A 15445-nucleotide genomic window follows, 5' to 3' on the forward strand; every position below is an offset into this window, starting at 1 on the left:
TTTTATTTTTATAATGTGCATAATTTATTATTAAGGTATTTAATCTTGGATGGTGGACTCAAAAATATGGCGTGCTGCAGTCCACGGGGTCGCAAAAGGCCAGAAACGACTTATGGACTGAACCAGAAGGGCAGACAACCAAAAGAGCTTACAGACCTCTGTTCCAGACAGCATCCCAAGGCCGTCGTCAGGATCCTCACCAGTAGGTAACCACGTTCGCATCCAGGTCGCCCACCAAAAAACGAGCTCCCTACGTGAGTTGAGTTCAGTCAGTCGCTCAATCGTGTCTGACTCTTTGTGACCCCATGGACTGCAGCACGCCAGGCCTCCCTGTCCATCACCAACTCCCGGAGTTTACTCAAACTCATGTCCATTGAGTCGGTGATGCCATCCAACCATCTTATCTTCTGTCATCCCCTTCTCCTCCTGCCTTCAATCTTTCGCAGCATCAGGGTCTTTACAAATGAGTCAGCTCTCTACGTGCCTAGGCTTAATTCTGGACACACCCACCCAGACGGCAAACCACTGCAGTAATTCTCGCTTGGGAAATCCCATGGACAGAGGAAGGAGCCTGGTGGGCTACAGACCATGGGGTAGCTGAAGAGTTGGACACGACTTAGCAACTAAACATCAACAAGCCTTGGCTCACAGAAAGAGAAAGTGAAGTCGCTCAGTCGTGACCGACTCTTTGCGACCCCATGGACTGTACCATCGTTAACAGGCCCCTCCATCTATGGAATTTTCCAAGTAAAGTAGGGGAATGGGTAGCCGTTCCCTTCGTCAGAGGATCTTCCCGACCTGGGGGTCCAACCCAGGTCTCCCGCATTGCAGGCAGACGCTTTCCCGTCTGGGCCACCAGGGAAGCTCTGCACAAAGGAAATGGCTTCACCCGCTCGGAGCGTCTTCATTCTTTCCTCCCTTAGCCTCCCCGACACCGCTCCCCGAGGCTCCCCAGTCCGCGACATAGCCCTCAGCCCCACCCCCCCGTCCCGCCCCCAGGGCCGAGAGCGCCCCAGCGCGCCCTCGCGCTGCCACTAACAGGAAAGGCGGACAGCGGGCCTCGAGGTGTGCGCAGGCGCACTGGCGACCTCCGCGTCCCCGCCAGGGGTCAAGGCCTCCAGTGAGGCGCGGTCTACCCGGAACCCGAAGTTGCACGGCTTAGTGAGCAGTCACTGCCGGGAACCAGGAGGAGGGCGGCGGAGGCAGGGCCGCCCCGGCCCTCGACTCCCCTCCACCCGCCGCTGTCCCGCGCGCTTGCGCAGACAGGGACACGCGTCATGAAGGCACGGCGCGTGCGCGGGAGTCGGAGGGCGGAGGGAAGGACCGACGCGGAGGGGGCGGGGCCAGAGCGGCAAGAGGGGACGCGGCGAACGTGGGGCGCTGGCCTTGGCGGGGCGGCCTGGGTGCCTCAGTCTCCGTCACGCCGCCGCGCGGTGCCGGGGGCTGTGGTGGGTGGCCGGAGGATGTGACTGGAGGGCTGCCGGCGGCCCACCGACGATGTTCGCACTCCTGGGCGCGACGACCCTGATGCTGGTTGCTGGGCGGTGGGTGCTGCCCGCCGCCTCAGGTGAGAGAGAGAGGGGTCCCGGCGCTGCCTCGTCAGCTGCACGGCGGCGGCGCGGGAAACTTCGACCCTGGGGATGGGGCTGGAGGGACAGACGTCCTCGGTGGGAGACCTCTGGTTGTTCGCGGTCGCAGCGCCTCATTGAAACGGACTCAAAAATCAAACTTCAGTTTCAGTCGCTCAGTCGTCTTCGACTCTCTGCGACCCCGTGGACCGCAGCACGCCAGGCCTCCCTGGCCTTCTCCAGCTCCCGGAGTTGACTCAAACTCTTGTCCATCGAGTCAGTGATGCCATCCAACCATCTCATCCTCTGTCGTCCCCTTCTCCTCCCGCCTTCAATCTTTCCCAGCCTCAGGGTCTTTTCCAAGGAGTCGGTTCTTCTTATCAGGTGGCCAAAGGATTGCAGTTTCAGCAACGGTCCTTCCAAAAATGAAATAAGAGAAAGTGATATTCGAAATTCTTCCCCAGCCGCTTGCCCCGGGGCGCCCTCGTCTCCATCCCCACCTCCCTGTGCCTGCTGCCTGCCCCCACCCTCCACCCCCGCAGGGCTGGGTGTGCACAGCTTTGGTGACCAGTTTGTTTCCTCCAGGCAGCTCCACTGGACCGTTTTATAATAAAAAAAAGGCTTAGAGCTGTGCTGCTGGTTTCCTCCATTCAGTAGACAGTTCTTGATCCCACGGGTAAATGCCGTGTAAGATGTGCAAGGATTTCTCTGCCCTCAGGATTCGATCAGTCTAAGAATAATAATAAAAATACGGCCAAATAGGAAGGCTGGGAGCAACCAAGCTAATTTGCCACCTTTCTTAATCTAGGGGGGGATACATGGGGGAAATATCAGCTGTTAAAAGAATGACTTTGTAGCGAGAAGAGATACCAAAGACAAACAGGGCCTTGCAACAGAGCAGAAATCCAGGAGTTAATGAGGCCACCTGCATGCTTGCTAAGTTACTTCAGTCCTGTTCGACTCTTTGCAACCCCATGGACTGTAGCCCACCAGCCTCCTCTGTCTCTGGGTTTCTCCAGGCAAGAATACTGGAATGGGTTGCCATGCCCTCCTCCAGGGGATCTTCCCAACTCGGTACCTTTACCTACATTGGCAGGTAGGTTCTTTACCACTAGTGACACCTAATAAGCCTAGTGGCTTAAATACTTATTTGCTTTGAAAATCATACCCTGATTTTCTGGGATACATGGTATCCTATCTTGTCCTAAAAATATATTGTTTTTACCAACAATGGGTTTCTTCCAGAATAGCAGAGGAATTGCAATTTAGGGCAAGCAAGGTTATAGCAAGGGCTTCCCAGATGGCTCACTGGTAAAGAATCCACTTGCCAGTGTAGGAGACATGAGTTTGATCCCTGGGTCGAGAAGATCCCCTGGAGAAGGAAATGGCAACGCTCTCCAGTGTTCTTGCCTGGGAAATCCCATGGACAGACGAGCCTGGTGGGCTACAGACCATCTAATCACTAGGGTCAGATACGACTTAGTGACTAAAACAACAACAAGCTACAGCAAAAACCATAGCCAAGTCCAACAAGAAAAGGAGAACATTACTTTATAGAGCAAAAGAAGGAAGTTGGGTGGGGTTATTTTAAAAGAAATTCCATTGATTGAAGGTGAGAGTTCGAGGTGGTGCTACTAGGTGGAGCTACTTTTCGCATTGTCTGCACTGGTTGCTGGGAGAGGAGAATTTTTCCTTTTGGGGTCTGGAATTGCTGGTGAGTGAACATACATGAGGGCTCTGGCTTCTGGCCTCTTGACTTCGTTTTAAATGAGGTTTCCTTTATTATGTTTCACACCTATTTCTCAGACTGTCCCACAAATATAGTATATAATATATGGGTACTAGGGTCCTGGTGTAACCCCTGATCATTTCTTTGGAGTCTTTTGTTCATGAAAATTTTGCATTAACTCATGTTTGCTTTCGTATCAAAAGAATTTCCCCAGAATTTTCATGTAAAATTAACATTCCAGGAAGCTGTTCTTTAAGATCGTAATTTTAATCTATATTAGAGGAGAGCTAAAATAAACTTCATACACAACTGGCATTTTTTGCTCTCTTAACTACGTATCAGACACTACTCTTTAAGTGCTTTAAAGGTACAAACTCATTTAGCTTTCAGAATAAAGCTGAGCACCATTATCCTCATAGAGGAGCAGGCTGAGGCCATATAGATAGCCTGTGCTTTAGGGGGAAATCAGACCCTGAAAATCTGGCCCCAAAGCCCTGGGGTTTACGGCTAGCTGTTTTCTGAGTACCACACAATTCAGTTCTTGATTATCCACCTGTATGTTAAGGATTTAGTTCTCTTTCAATTAACTAATCTACTTTTTTCACAAAGGAAGAGTAATGTTCAAAACTAAATGTAACGTTAACCCTGACCTGAGATCATATTATTGCTCTGTGTTTCAAAGTAATCAAAATATTTGTACTTTCAAACGTAGTAAATGCCGCTCTGAGATCCTAGTCTAAGAAAACTGTCCAAAACATGGTAGGAAATTTATATTTGTATAGATGTTATGTGTTTGGGTTTATGTCAGACTTGAAAATACAGTAAACTGTTTCTAGTCATCAATGTGAATCTGAAGAGCTGGAAACAACCAATTGTATAAAAAGTACTGGATTACATACCCATTTAGGGCTTCCCTGGTAGCTCAGTACATAAAGAATCCACCTGCAGTTCGGGAAACTCAGGAGACTCGAGTTTGATCCCTGGGTCAGAAAGATCCCCTGGAGCAGGGCATGGCAACCCACTCCAGTATTCTTGCCTAGGAAATTCCACGGACAGAGGAGCCTAGCGGGCTACATGGGGTCACAAAGAGTCAAACACGACTGAAGCAACTGAGCACATACGCATACAGGTACCCATTAATATATTTTACATGCTAAAGGTTGAAAACTATTATTGAAGGGCTATTGCTAATACTTTACTGTCTGAGCCACCAGGGAAGTCCAGTAGAACAAAATCTATGAACTCTAAAATCTTATTTAATAACTATTTCCAAGTCCCTGTCCATGCCTGGTAGCTCAGCTGGTAAAGAATCTGCCTGCAGTGCAGGAGACCCCAGTTCGATTCTTGGGTTGGGAAGATCCCCTGGAGAAGGGAATGGCTACCCACTCCAATATTCTCGCCTGGAGAATTCCATGGACATTTGTTGGTCTCGTAAAAGCCAAGATGCCTGTAACTCCAGGGTCTCCTTCCATTAGAACAGAAAGATATCATCCCTAAGGAAATGCCTGGCTGTACCCTCGGTAACAGATTTCCTTATCCTCTCTCAAGGCCAAGAACTACTAGAATTAGAGTATTCTGGGCTGAAGACTAAAAATGCCATCAAACCTTTTATTAACCCCATAAACCCAGTCGCTCTCTTTTGGCTGCATAGAATCTAAAATTCCAACAGCTTGGCATGGGAATTAAGTTTAGAGTGGGATAAAGGGAAGTAATTCTATTTGGTAATGAAGTCTCGGAGAATACAAATGTAAAATAGGTAGTTGAGGGTGGGGAGACTAAATAAATACCTCCTTAAATTAAAAAAAAATTCAGAAAAGGTTTTCTCAGGCATCTCTCTGACTCCATACCATAATGTCTCTAACTGGAAAATAGAGGCAGCAATCCATTTTTTTAAAGTTCTCTTTTTCAGTTCAGTTCAGTTCAGTCGCTCAGTCGTATCCAACTCTTTGCGACCCCATGGACTGCAGCACGCCAGGCCTCCCTGTCCATCACCAACTCACGGAGTTTGCTCAAACTCAAGCCCATTGAGTCAGTGATGCCATCCAACCATCTCATCTCTATCATCCCCTTCTTCTCCCATGTTTAGTCTTTCCCAGCATCAGGGTCTTTTCCATTGAGTCAGTTCTTCACTTCAGGTGGCGAAAGTATTGGAGTTTCAGCTTCAGCATCAGTCCTTCCAGTGGATATTCAGGACTGATTTCCTTTAGGATGGACTGGTTAGATCTCCTTGCAGTCCAAGGGACTCTCAAGAGTCTTATCCAACACATTTCAAAAGCATCAATTCTTCGGTGCTCAGCTTTCTTTATAGTCCAACTCTCACATCTATACTGACTACAGGAATAATGTATTTCTTTATGTATATATTTATTTTCATGTTTTTTAATGCCAGAAACATTTTATATTGGGGTATAGCTGATTAACAATGTTGCGATAGTTTCAGGTGAACAGTGAAGGCATTCAGCCGTACATATTCCCGTTCTTCCCTAAACCGCCCCCCCACCATCCAGGCTGCCTCGTAACATTGAGCAGTCTTCCGTGTGCTATACAATAGATCTTTGTTGGTTATCCACCTCTGTAGCAGAAAGTCTGTAAGGAGATAGCATCCTTGTCCTGTGGCAGAAATATTATAGGAAAAAGAATAAACTTAAAAGCTGATCTTTTAAAAATTCCAATTTATCATAGTGAAAGATCAGTCTTCTGTGATGTGGAAAAAGCTCTTGTGAACTCGGCATTAGTCTGAGGATACTGAGAAATGCTGATTAAGTTTGAAGCTATATAGACCCTACCTTAAGGAACTTGCATTCTGGTTGGAGGTTGTGTTTAACATAAGGAAGCAATTTTTTAAAAGACATCTTCACCTTAACACATCAAGTTTTGAGAGCCTACTAGATGTCAGTACCGTGCTGACTACATCTGCTTCAGTGTAAAATTGAGTGGTGCAGATTCATGGTGCAGAGTGTGAAAAGAGAGCAATGTTGGCATTGGCTGCAGTATTTGAGGAAGGTTTTCCCTTGGAGGGCAAGCTTGAGTTGGGTCTTGGAGGGTTTGGGTGGTCAGGAAGAGAAAAGCTATTTGGGTGGGGGGGCAGAAAGGAAGAATCAGAAGAGAGAGAGAGCATCCAACTGGTGGAAGATTTGTATTAGAAGTATAAATATGTACATATCACCAAATCACTTTGCTATACACCTGAAACTAACACAATATGGTAAATCAACTGTACTTCAAATTTTTTTTTAACAGTATAGGAAATGAAATAGGTCTCTAGATGGAAGTCTGTAAAATAAACAGAAGGGCTCAGACTTGATATGTTGAGCAGTCAAGACCTTTTCAGGGTCCTGTAGGACTTGGCTACAGAATAAACTTTCATATCTCTTATCAGTTTTGTATGTGAATGTTTGGCTTCTATAAATAGGTGTCAGTTCTGAAACCATATCTGTTCAGTTCTGTGTCAGAGTATATCCCTGTCTGAACACAGCATGTGAGAAAAACCAAGTTGAGGCTGTTAAACAGTCGCGCCCACATCCTTTACGTCAGTATCACTTCTAAGACAAAAGAAAAATACTATTTTTATACAGACTTTTTTTCCCAGTTAAAAGACAATTACCTTTTTACAGTTCGTTTTTTCCACCTTTATGGAGATATAATTGACATATAATATTTGCTTTTTATAGATTTTAAAAACCTCAACCATTTTCCAGTTCTCTTGAATGCAGAGATAGATGTAATTAGCAGCCTTCCCATGCTGAGAACAAGCAGTAGGTTTTTTTAGATTTTTTTATCTACTTAATTTTGTTATAGTTAAATGTATTCACTCTCCAGTCAGTAATGTCAAGGAAAGAATGATATTTTTTAAAATATCTATAGCATGTATATACGTGTAACTGTATAGTATGTCTGTGTAACTGTCTTCTGTCTTATTATCTTGACAGCGGAAGCAAATCTGAAGCCTGAAGATGTCGAGATCCACATCATTGATGACAATTTTTTCCTGAAGTGGAACAGCAGCAGTGAGTCTGTCAGGAATGTGACTTTTTCAGCAGATTATCAAGTGTACGTTACTCTATACTCAGGGATCTGCTGAATACTTTTTATCATTTTTACATCATAAATTTTCAAATTTGGGAAACATTTGGTATTTCCTCTTTTTTTAAAGAAAACATATGGCAGTTTCGCATAATAAGTATAACTTCTTTTCTACAATTAGAGACTTAGTCTAAGAGTAGGAGTTCAGACTTCATCTTCGGGTTTTAAGCAGGAGATTTGGGGGATTGGGCTAGCCATACCTTCTCTGTTCGGGATGCTCCAGCTTCTTTAAACAGAAATTAGGGTCTGACCTAGAGCATAGCCTCAGAATATGGGAGAATGCCCCTGAAAGCCTAGCCACTGTCTTGGAATCAGCCACGAGGTCTTGTGTGGTCAGGTTTTCCTCTTTTCTCCATCATGCAGAGTCTTAGTTCTAGATACCCTGGCTGAGTATCAGTGTACTGGGCCCTGCACTTCCACAGTGTTTGTGGAGTTCCTGCCTCCTCCCTGGGGCTAACTTTCCACCTAAGGATTGCCAAGAGGATAGGCAGACTGGGAGTTGGCGGAAGAAAGGATTACCAAAGGAAAGAGGAAGTCCAGCACTTTGTTTTGGGTCCTAAGACCCTGTCTGCTCACCGTGACCCCTGTCCCAAGAGCAGGCAGGGAGTCAGGCATGAAGAAACCGGGTGTAGGGTCTCTAGAAGCAGGGTTCCGCCACTCCACCCACAGCCCTGCTCTTCTCTGCATGTGTGCGTGCTCAGTCGCTCAGCCCGGTCCGACTCTTTGCAACTCCACGGCCTGTAGCCCGCCAGGCTCCTCTCTCCATGGGATTTTTCTAGGTGAGACGACTGGAGTGGGTTGCCATTTCCTTCTCCAGAGGATCTTCTTGACCCAGGAATTGAGCCTGCATCCCTTGTGTCTCCTGCATAGGCAGACAGATTCTTTACCGCTGAGCCACCTGGGAAGCCCCAGTTGTTCTCTAGTTGATTGTGAAGCTGTTTGTGTGTGTGTGTGTGTGTGTGTGTGTGTGTGTGTATGTATACAATTGACCCTTGAACAATGGCGGAAACAGGGGTGCCTATCCTGTTGCTCCTGCCCGCTGCCCCTGCTGGCTGCAGTCAGAAATCTTGAGTATAACTTCACAGTACACCCTTCATATCTGCATCCGTGGATTCACCCACCCCTAGATCTTATAGTACTGTAAAGTGTGTATTTACTGAAAGAAATCTGCGTGTAAGTGGGCTCACACAGTTCAGACCCATGTTGTTCAAGGGTATATGTGTATACACACACTATATATTGTTTCCTCAGAACTGATCATGTAAAATTTTTCATCTTTAGAGATTTTCTTTAAATCGAACTTTGAGTTTTGCTACCAATTCAGTTCTTTGCCTTAGTTCTTATTAAACAACTTTTTTAGGCATAATAGAGACTATTTAATATTCCTTTATTTAAAAGGGCCCTTGTATTAAAAGAGCAGAGCCATAGACAGTGGTCTCATGTTCTTGTTCCTTCACACATTCTATTGCTTTTATTAATTCTCCAGTTCATGGTAATCTCTTACTCTTCATTCTGACTTTGGTCCGGTGTACTGTGTCAGTGTGTTCTTTGTCTGTTCTGTCTCTATTCTGTTCTGCTAGTTTTATAAGCACTTGCCTTGTAAGAATATGCCAGGTTACAAGTTTGGAGAGCCAGTTCAGCAGTTAGTATGGTATAGTGTAGTATGGGCTTGAGCCAGGCTTGTTGTTGAGTCTCTCAGTCAAGTCTAACTTTTTGCAACCCCATGAACTGTAGCACGCCAGGCTTCCCTATCCTTCGCCATCTCCCAGAGTTTACTCAAACTCATGTCCATAGAGTCAGTGATGCCATGCAACCATCTCATCCTCTGTCACCCACTTCTCCTGCCCTCAGTCTTTCCCAGCATCAGGGTCTTTTCTGCTTGGGTTTTAGTCCATCCTCTGCTACTTACTCTATCACAGTTTCCTTATCTGTGAAGTAAAGATAAAAAAACTAATATATCACATGTAATTTATCGTTCAAACCAAGATACTTCTGAGAGTGAACAGAAGCACTTGATTTTAGATAAGCTGCAACAACAAGTTTAAACCAGGACAGTGCCAGGCAGACTGGTCTGGAACACCCCAATGATGAAGCATCTAACACAGAAGCCTGTTGCAAGTGTTGCTAATTGTGTATAAAGTGCACAGGACAGTGGTACAGAGTATGTGATCAACAAAAGTGAGGTTAATATCAGCAGCAGACACATTTTTCAGTAGAGTATCTTTTAGAACCTAAGACACATCACTGGTGATAAATGACGCACAGACACATGTAGAAGCTACCGGGATGCCAGTGCCTGTAGAATACACACTACCTAAGACATCAGTGTTTGTGTTATTATTTAGTTGCTCTGTCATGTCCAACTCTGTAGCCCGCCAGGCTTCTCTATACATGGGATTCTCCGGGCAAGAATACTGGAGTAGGTTGCCATTTCCTTCTCCAAGGGATCTTCCCAACCCCAGGTTCGAATCCACATCTCCCGCATTGTGGGCAGATTCTTTACTGCTGAGCCACCTGGGAAGCCCTCAGTGTTTGTGACTCACAGCTAAAATGTACCATGACGGGGCTTCCCCGGCGGTCCAGTGGTTAGTAAGAGTCCTCCTGCAACGCAGGGGACACTGGTTTGATCCCTGGTCTGGAAAGATTCCTCGTGCTGTGAAGCAGCTGAGCCTGAGTCTAGAGCCCGAGAACCGCAGCTGCTAGAGCCCACGGACCAGGGCCTGCGTCCCACAGGAGAAGCCCCGGCAGTGAGAAGCCCGTGCTCCGCCACTGGAGGGAAGCTAGCCCCAGTTCTCCACAGCTAGAGACAGCCCGCATGCAGCAACAGAGAGCTGGCACAGCCAAAAGTTCTAAAAAGCTTTTTTAATTATAAAAGGTATTATGATGTTACGCTGCGTGGAGTTTTCATTCAACAAATACTGATTGCCTTTTATGCCAAACAGTTTCCTCAGTAGTTGGGATGACTTTAGTGAAGAGAAGAGACAAAGATGGCATGAGGTTTTATTATGACACTGGTTTCGTGAAATGAATTTTCTATTGGTTGCATATTTATTTTCAAATTATATTTCTACTCTGATCTAAGTACTGTATATGATAACTTTTCTTTTTTTAAGAAAATGTAAAAGAAGCTGCAATAGCTCCCTTATGTGCAAAAGCAATTATAATAGAGCGAGTAGCTATGTCTCCTGAGCAGGAAAGACAGACGTGGAGTGAGGGTGGGTTGAAATCATATCAAGGCTTAGTTACAAACTTTTTACAAGGTTTTCTGCTTATAATAAGAGCTGTCCAGGTAACAGTTACTAGCTTTTTGCCTGGAGCTCATTTTTTTCGACCCTCTGTGCCCCGATTGAAAGAAGTCTGGGCACCATTCCCGCTTCCCAGACGTCCTTATATCTCCTGATTTCTCTAGAACTGTATTTTCTAATAAATGACATGGGGGAGGACTGAATTTTGGTTTAGATGTTTAAAATCTGAAGTTTTTAAAATAGATTCTGATATGGAGGAATTTCTCAGGAAGATTTGCTTGTAAATTAAGGTGTTATTACTGCTTGTGAAAGGGAGGTCACAACTGCTTGACGCGGGTCATTCTGTTTGGGAGCATTTATTACCGCTGTGATTTTTCTGACTAAATCCAGACTTGTCTCAGGAAACCAATGTTTCTAGGCAAAGGATGTCCTTAGTGAGGGAATAGCATGTATGCCACATATGCAAACAACTGACAATCGGGCTGCCAGTCATGATTTCCAAAAGCTTCATGAAGGATTTCTATCCAGACGAGTTATCTTTCTGAACAGAACTGTAGAAATGCCATAGCATTTTTGTGTACTCCACTGTTGTGCTGTGACTTGTGAGTTATTTTTGATAATTTAATAAAAGGTTGTGAGCATTAAAAATTAATTAATTAATTAAGGTGTTATTAATGCCAAGTCTACTCTCAGAGTTCAAGTAGGTAAAGTTAGAAGGGCAGACTCACCAGGAATGAAGTGTCCCCATATGGTAGTATTTATTATTGGCACCTTTTAAAAAATGTTTCTTTTTTTGAAAAATAAGGTAGACTTGAGTTGGAGTTAGCACAAAAATTATTTAGATACCCCTCCTGTTTCTATTAGCTTTGTAAACAATTTTTATTTATTTTTGGCTGCACTGGGTCTTTGTCGCTGTCCACAGGTTTTCTCTAGTTGCGCCCAGTTGGAGCTATTCTTTTTGCAGAGCACAGGTTCTAGGTGCGAGGTCTTCAGTAGTTGTGCATAGGCCCAGTTGCCTTGGAACCTTCCCAGACTAGGGATCGAATCCATGTCCCCTCCACTGGCAGGCAGCCTCCTAACCACTGGACCACCAGGGAAATCCATCCTTTATATCTTTATTAAAGACACTTTAGCATCTTTAAATGAGGTCTATAATATATAAAAATGAGCTAATGCTAGAACTATGAATTAGGCTTAACAAAAATGTCTTCTCAGAGGTTAGTTTCCCTGTTTGATATGAGGCAGACAGGTCTTTCCATAGGCAAAAATTTTGAAATCTAGTATTTGTTTTCTGTTGCTCACCTTCACTTCAGCCTCCTCTCCTGTTTGTGGCAGCATGGCCTTTTTGTTTTAGGCACCCTGTGTCAACTTGATTGCTTCATGTGCTTTAAAAAAAAGCCTAGTATCAGTCACTTAAGCTTGCTTCCTGATGGACTGAGTCCACATGGAGAAGTTTGTTAGCTTATATTAACATGTTAAGTTCTTTGTTTCTGGTGATGTAATAGAAGGAATTACAGAGATCAGTATGCAGAAGGGATGTTTGGTTTTGAGGAGGGCAGAGGAAGTTTTCAAACCATATTGATTCTGAGGTCTTGCTTAGGGCTAGTAAATCTCATCCTAGGAGGAGATCAAAAGGGAATCAAATCCAGTTTCCAAATTTTCAGTAAGGAAGAGAGGATCCAGAATAGAAAGCAGTTGGCCGAAAGTGACACAACTGTTTTTAACAAAGCCAACACTAAGTCCTCTTTCGTCTTAGGGGTTCTTTCTCTGCTTCTTTGAAATCCTAATGCAACCACCCACAGAATTACAGAACTTTATTGAGTTAACTGTATGTTAGAATGATTCCACTGTATAAATAATAACTTGGTTGTATATGCAATGAAAAAGAGTAGTAGAATGTTACACACAAAAATATTGTCAAAACATTAACTCAAGTAGAAGAAATAACTACCCACCCTAGCTTAGAGGCTTCCCTAGTGGCTCCGATGGTAAAGAATCTGCCTGCCAATGCAGGAGACACAGTAGACATAGGTTCCATCCCTGGGTCAGGAAGATATCTTGGAGGAGGAAATGGCAACCCACTCCCTTATTCTTGCCTGGGGAATCCCACAGACAGAGGAGCCTGGTGGGCTACAGTCCATGGGATTGAAAGAGTCAGACACGACTGAGAGACTAACACACACACTAGCCTTATAATGTTAATGTCGGTAGAAAACATGTTTGTCACTCTTGTATTTACAATGTTCATTCATTCATTTGCTTTTTTATCTTGAAGACTAGGGACGGATAAGTGGAAAAAATTGCCTGGATGTCAACATGTTACTGGTACCAAATGCAACTTTTCTTCAGTCGAGCTTAAAAATGTTTTTGAAAAAATTGAATTGCGCATAAGAGCAGAAGAAGGAAACAACACTTCTACATGGTATGAGGTTGAGCCATTTGTACCATTTCTAAAAGGTAAGAAGAAGTTGCCAGCTGAATTGCATTGAATTCTTTATTAAGTATTACCAGCACAGCTCACTTCCCAAGCCCATTCATTTGCAAAATATAAAATCTCCCATCTTTAAAACAAAACAAAAAGAACAAAGATTCCCTTAAATTGGTGTCTCCTTCCTGCTGTGACTTCATTTTCCTGCTTTCCTTCTAGTGGTGGTTCTCAGAGTGTGGTCTCCAAGAGATCTATCAAGTCAAAACCATTTTCCTAATAGTTCTAAGACTTACTTGCCTTTATCATCTTCATTCTGTTGTGGGTGTACCCTGGAGTTTTCTAGAGGCTGTTTGATGTGAGATGGTGACTGACTGGTGATGAAGAAGTAGGTGTGAGACATAGCTGTCTTCTTCATTAGGCCAAACATTAGAGAGATTTGAAGAAAATGTGAGATGAACACCACTCTTCTCACTAAGTTTTTTGGCTTGTTTGTTTTGGGAAATACAGTCATTTATTATCATGCAATAGGTTTCATCATTACTGTTTTTCAATGAATTGATAGATATTTTACATTTTTATCCATTTTAACGTCTGATATGCTGAACATTCAAAGACACAGCCCATGTGAACAAGAGCTCTTCAGGACCCTCAATTTCTCTTAAGAGTGTCAGGGATCCCAAGACCAAAAGTTCAAGAACCATAACCCTATCCCATAACTCACACAAGGATGATCCGTACCCCCTCTCTGTGCACTTTCCCTCCCACTCCCTCTCCAGCCCTCCCCGTTGGGAGCTTTGTTCCCCATCACTACACTAAAACCACTCTTGCCGTGGTGACCATGACCTCGACAGTGCTGAGTGGATTCCCAGTTCCTCTGTGACGTCAGCGAGAGTGTCTCTCCCTTCCACATGAAACCCTTCCCTCTCTGTTCTCGAGGGCACTGCACTTTCCAGGCTCTCCTCCTGCTCCTTGGTTGCTCCTTTGCCAGTTTCTTCTTGTCCCCTAGACCTTAATATGTTGGACGGCAGTGGACCTCAGTCTGCAGGGCTCCTCCATTGAACCTCTTCCCTCAACGCAGCCTCTGCCAGGAATCGTATGGCTTTCAATACCCTCCGAGCTCTCAACTCCTCAGTTTACGTCCCAACCCCGTCCTTCCCTTACCTTAGAGAGCTGCGTCACCAGCTCTCTAGTCAGCATCCCCACTTAGAGGTCCGAAAGTCATCTCAAAAATCTCTGTTCAAATTTTTATTTATTTATAGTTGGCCGTGCTGGATCTTCGTTGCTCCTCATGGGCAAGTGGGGGCTACTGTTCAGTTGCGGTGCTTGGGCTTCTCATTGCGGTGGCTTCTCTTGTTGCACAGGCTCTAGATGCTCAGGCTTCACTAGTTGCGGCACATGCGCTTAGTTGCTCCAAGGGGTCTAGAATCTTCCCGAACCAGGGATCAAACCCATGTCCCCTGCTTTGGAAGGCGGATTGTCAACCACAGGACCGCCAGGGAAGTCCCTCATCTTAAATTTAAAATGGCCAGAGTTCTAGCTTTCCCCTCTCCAGACCGCTCTTCTTGCAGTTTTTTCCATCTCTGTTAATGATGTCACCTATTTTTGCTCAGGCCAGGAACCCTGGAATCACCTTTGATACCTCTCTTCTCATCCTCCATCCTGTCCATCAACAGATTCCCAGCGATCAGATCGCTTCTCACTTCCAACCTGGCTATCAGCCGTCCCCAGCCACTCTCATCTGCCCCTCAAACTGCTGCAGGAGCTTCCCTGCTTCCTGACTCTCTATCCGGGGTGGTCTTTCCCAAATGTAAATCAAGTCTTGGCGACCTTACAGACCCAGACTACGAGTTCTTCCTGTTCCCCAGCATATAGCTGCCTCTCCGGAGAAGGCAATGGCACCCCACTCGGGTACTCTTACCTGGAAAATCCCATGGATGGAGGAGCCTGGTGTGCTGCAGTCCATGGGGTCGCTAAGAGTCGGACACGACTGAGTGACTTCACTTTCACTTTTCACTTTCATGCAGTGGAGAAGGAAATGGCAACCCACTCCAGTGTTCTTGCCTGGAGAATCCCAGGGACGGCGGAGCTCGGTGGGCTGGTCTATGGGGTCGCACAGAGTCGGACACGACTGAAGCGACTTAGCAGCAACAGCAGTAGCTGCCTCTCAGATCTCATTTTCTACCAGCCAGGCACTCGAGCGCCCCCTAGTGTCTCTTGAAAATGGTGAGCACGTTCCCATCTTGGGGGCTCCGCCCTGATACCCTCTCAGCCTGCCATGCTTGACCTCACCTCGTTTAGACCACCTCCTTCAGGCCTCAGTTCAAGCATCTCAGGGAGCCTTCTCCTTGCTGAGTCACCTAAAACAGTCGTTGCTGCCCTCCTCTGCCCCTTT

At 45.2% G+C, this 15445-nt stretch overlaps 1 protein-coding gene and 2 long non-coding RNA genes across 11 annotated transcripts in view; 1 reads left to right on the plus strand and 2 right to left on the minus strand.

Annotated features, from left to right (window-relative positions):
- LOC145539244 (uncharacterized) lies at window positions 1-12066 on the minus strand. Its single transcript, XR_014077665.1, has 3 exons — window positions 11928-12066; window positions 527-1984; window positions 1-74 (listed from the first exon to the last, which is right to left on the minus strand). It is a non-coding gene; the product is annotated as an uncharacterized LOC145539244 (long non-coding RNA).
- The window catches only part of IFNAR1 (interferon alpha and beta receptor subunit 1), a 27096-nt gene continuing 12996 nt past the window's right edge, over window positions 1346-15445 (plus strand). For 3 of the 9 annotated variants that reach the window (XM_081572923.1, XM_081572925.1, XM_081572927.1), the window contains exons 1-3: window positions 1346-1567; window positions 7227-7347; window positions 12901-13082. In XM_081572923.1, the coding sequence (XP_081429049.1) occupies window positions 1498-1567; window positions 7227-7347; window positions 12901-13082 (373 nt within the window). In that variant the 5' untranslated portion in view covers window positions 1346-1497. Of the gene's footprint in view, window positions 1568-7226; window positions 7348-7999; window positions 8007-12176; window positions 12289-12900; window positions 13083-15073; window positions 15277-15445 lie in introns of those variants that run through there. The other 6 variants (XM_081572926.1, XM_081572928.1, XM_081572924.1 and 3 more) reach the window with 6 other exon arrangements.
- LOC145539243 (uncharacterized) overlaps window positions 13792-15445 on the minus strand; it is a 3838-nt gene continuing 2184 nt past the window's right edge. Inside the window, exon 2 of the long non-coding RNA XR_014077664.1 lies at window positions 13792-14880. This is a non-coding gene — a long non-coding RNA (uncharacterized LOC145539243). The remainder of the gene's footprint in view (window positions 14881-15445) is intronic.

The sequence above is a fragment of the Giraffa tippelskirchi genome, chromosome 2, assembly GCF_054371585.1.
Source record: "Giraffa tippelskirchi isolate mGirTip1 chromosome 2, T2T-mGirTip1v1.2.pri, whole genome shotgun sequence".
NCBI classification, from domain to species: domain Eukaryota; kingdom Metazoa; phylum Chordata; class Mammalia; order Artiodactyla; family Giraffidae; genus Giraffa; species Giraffa tippelskirchi.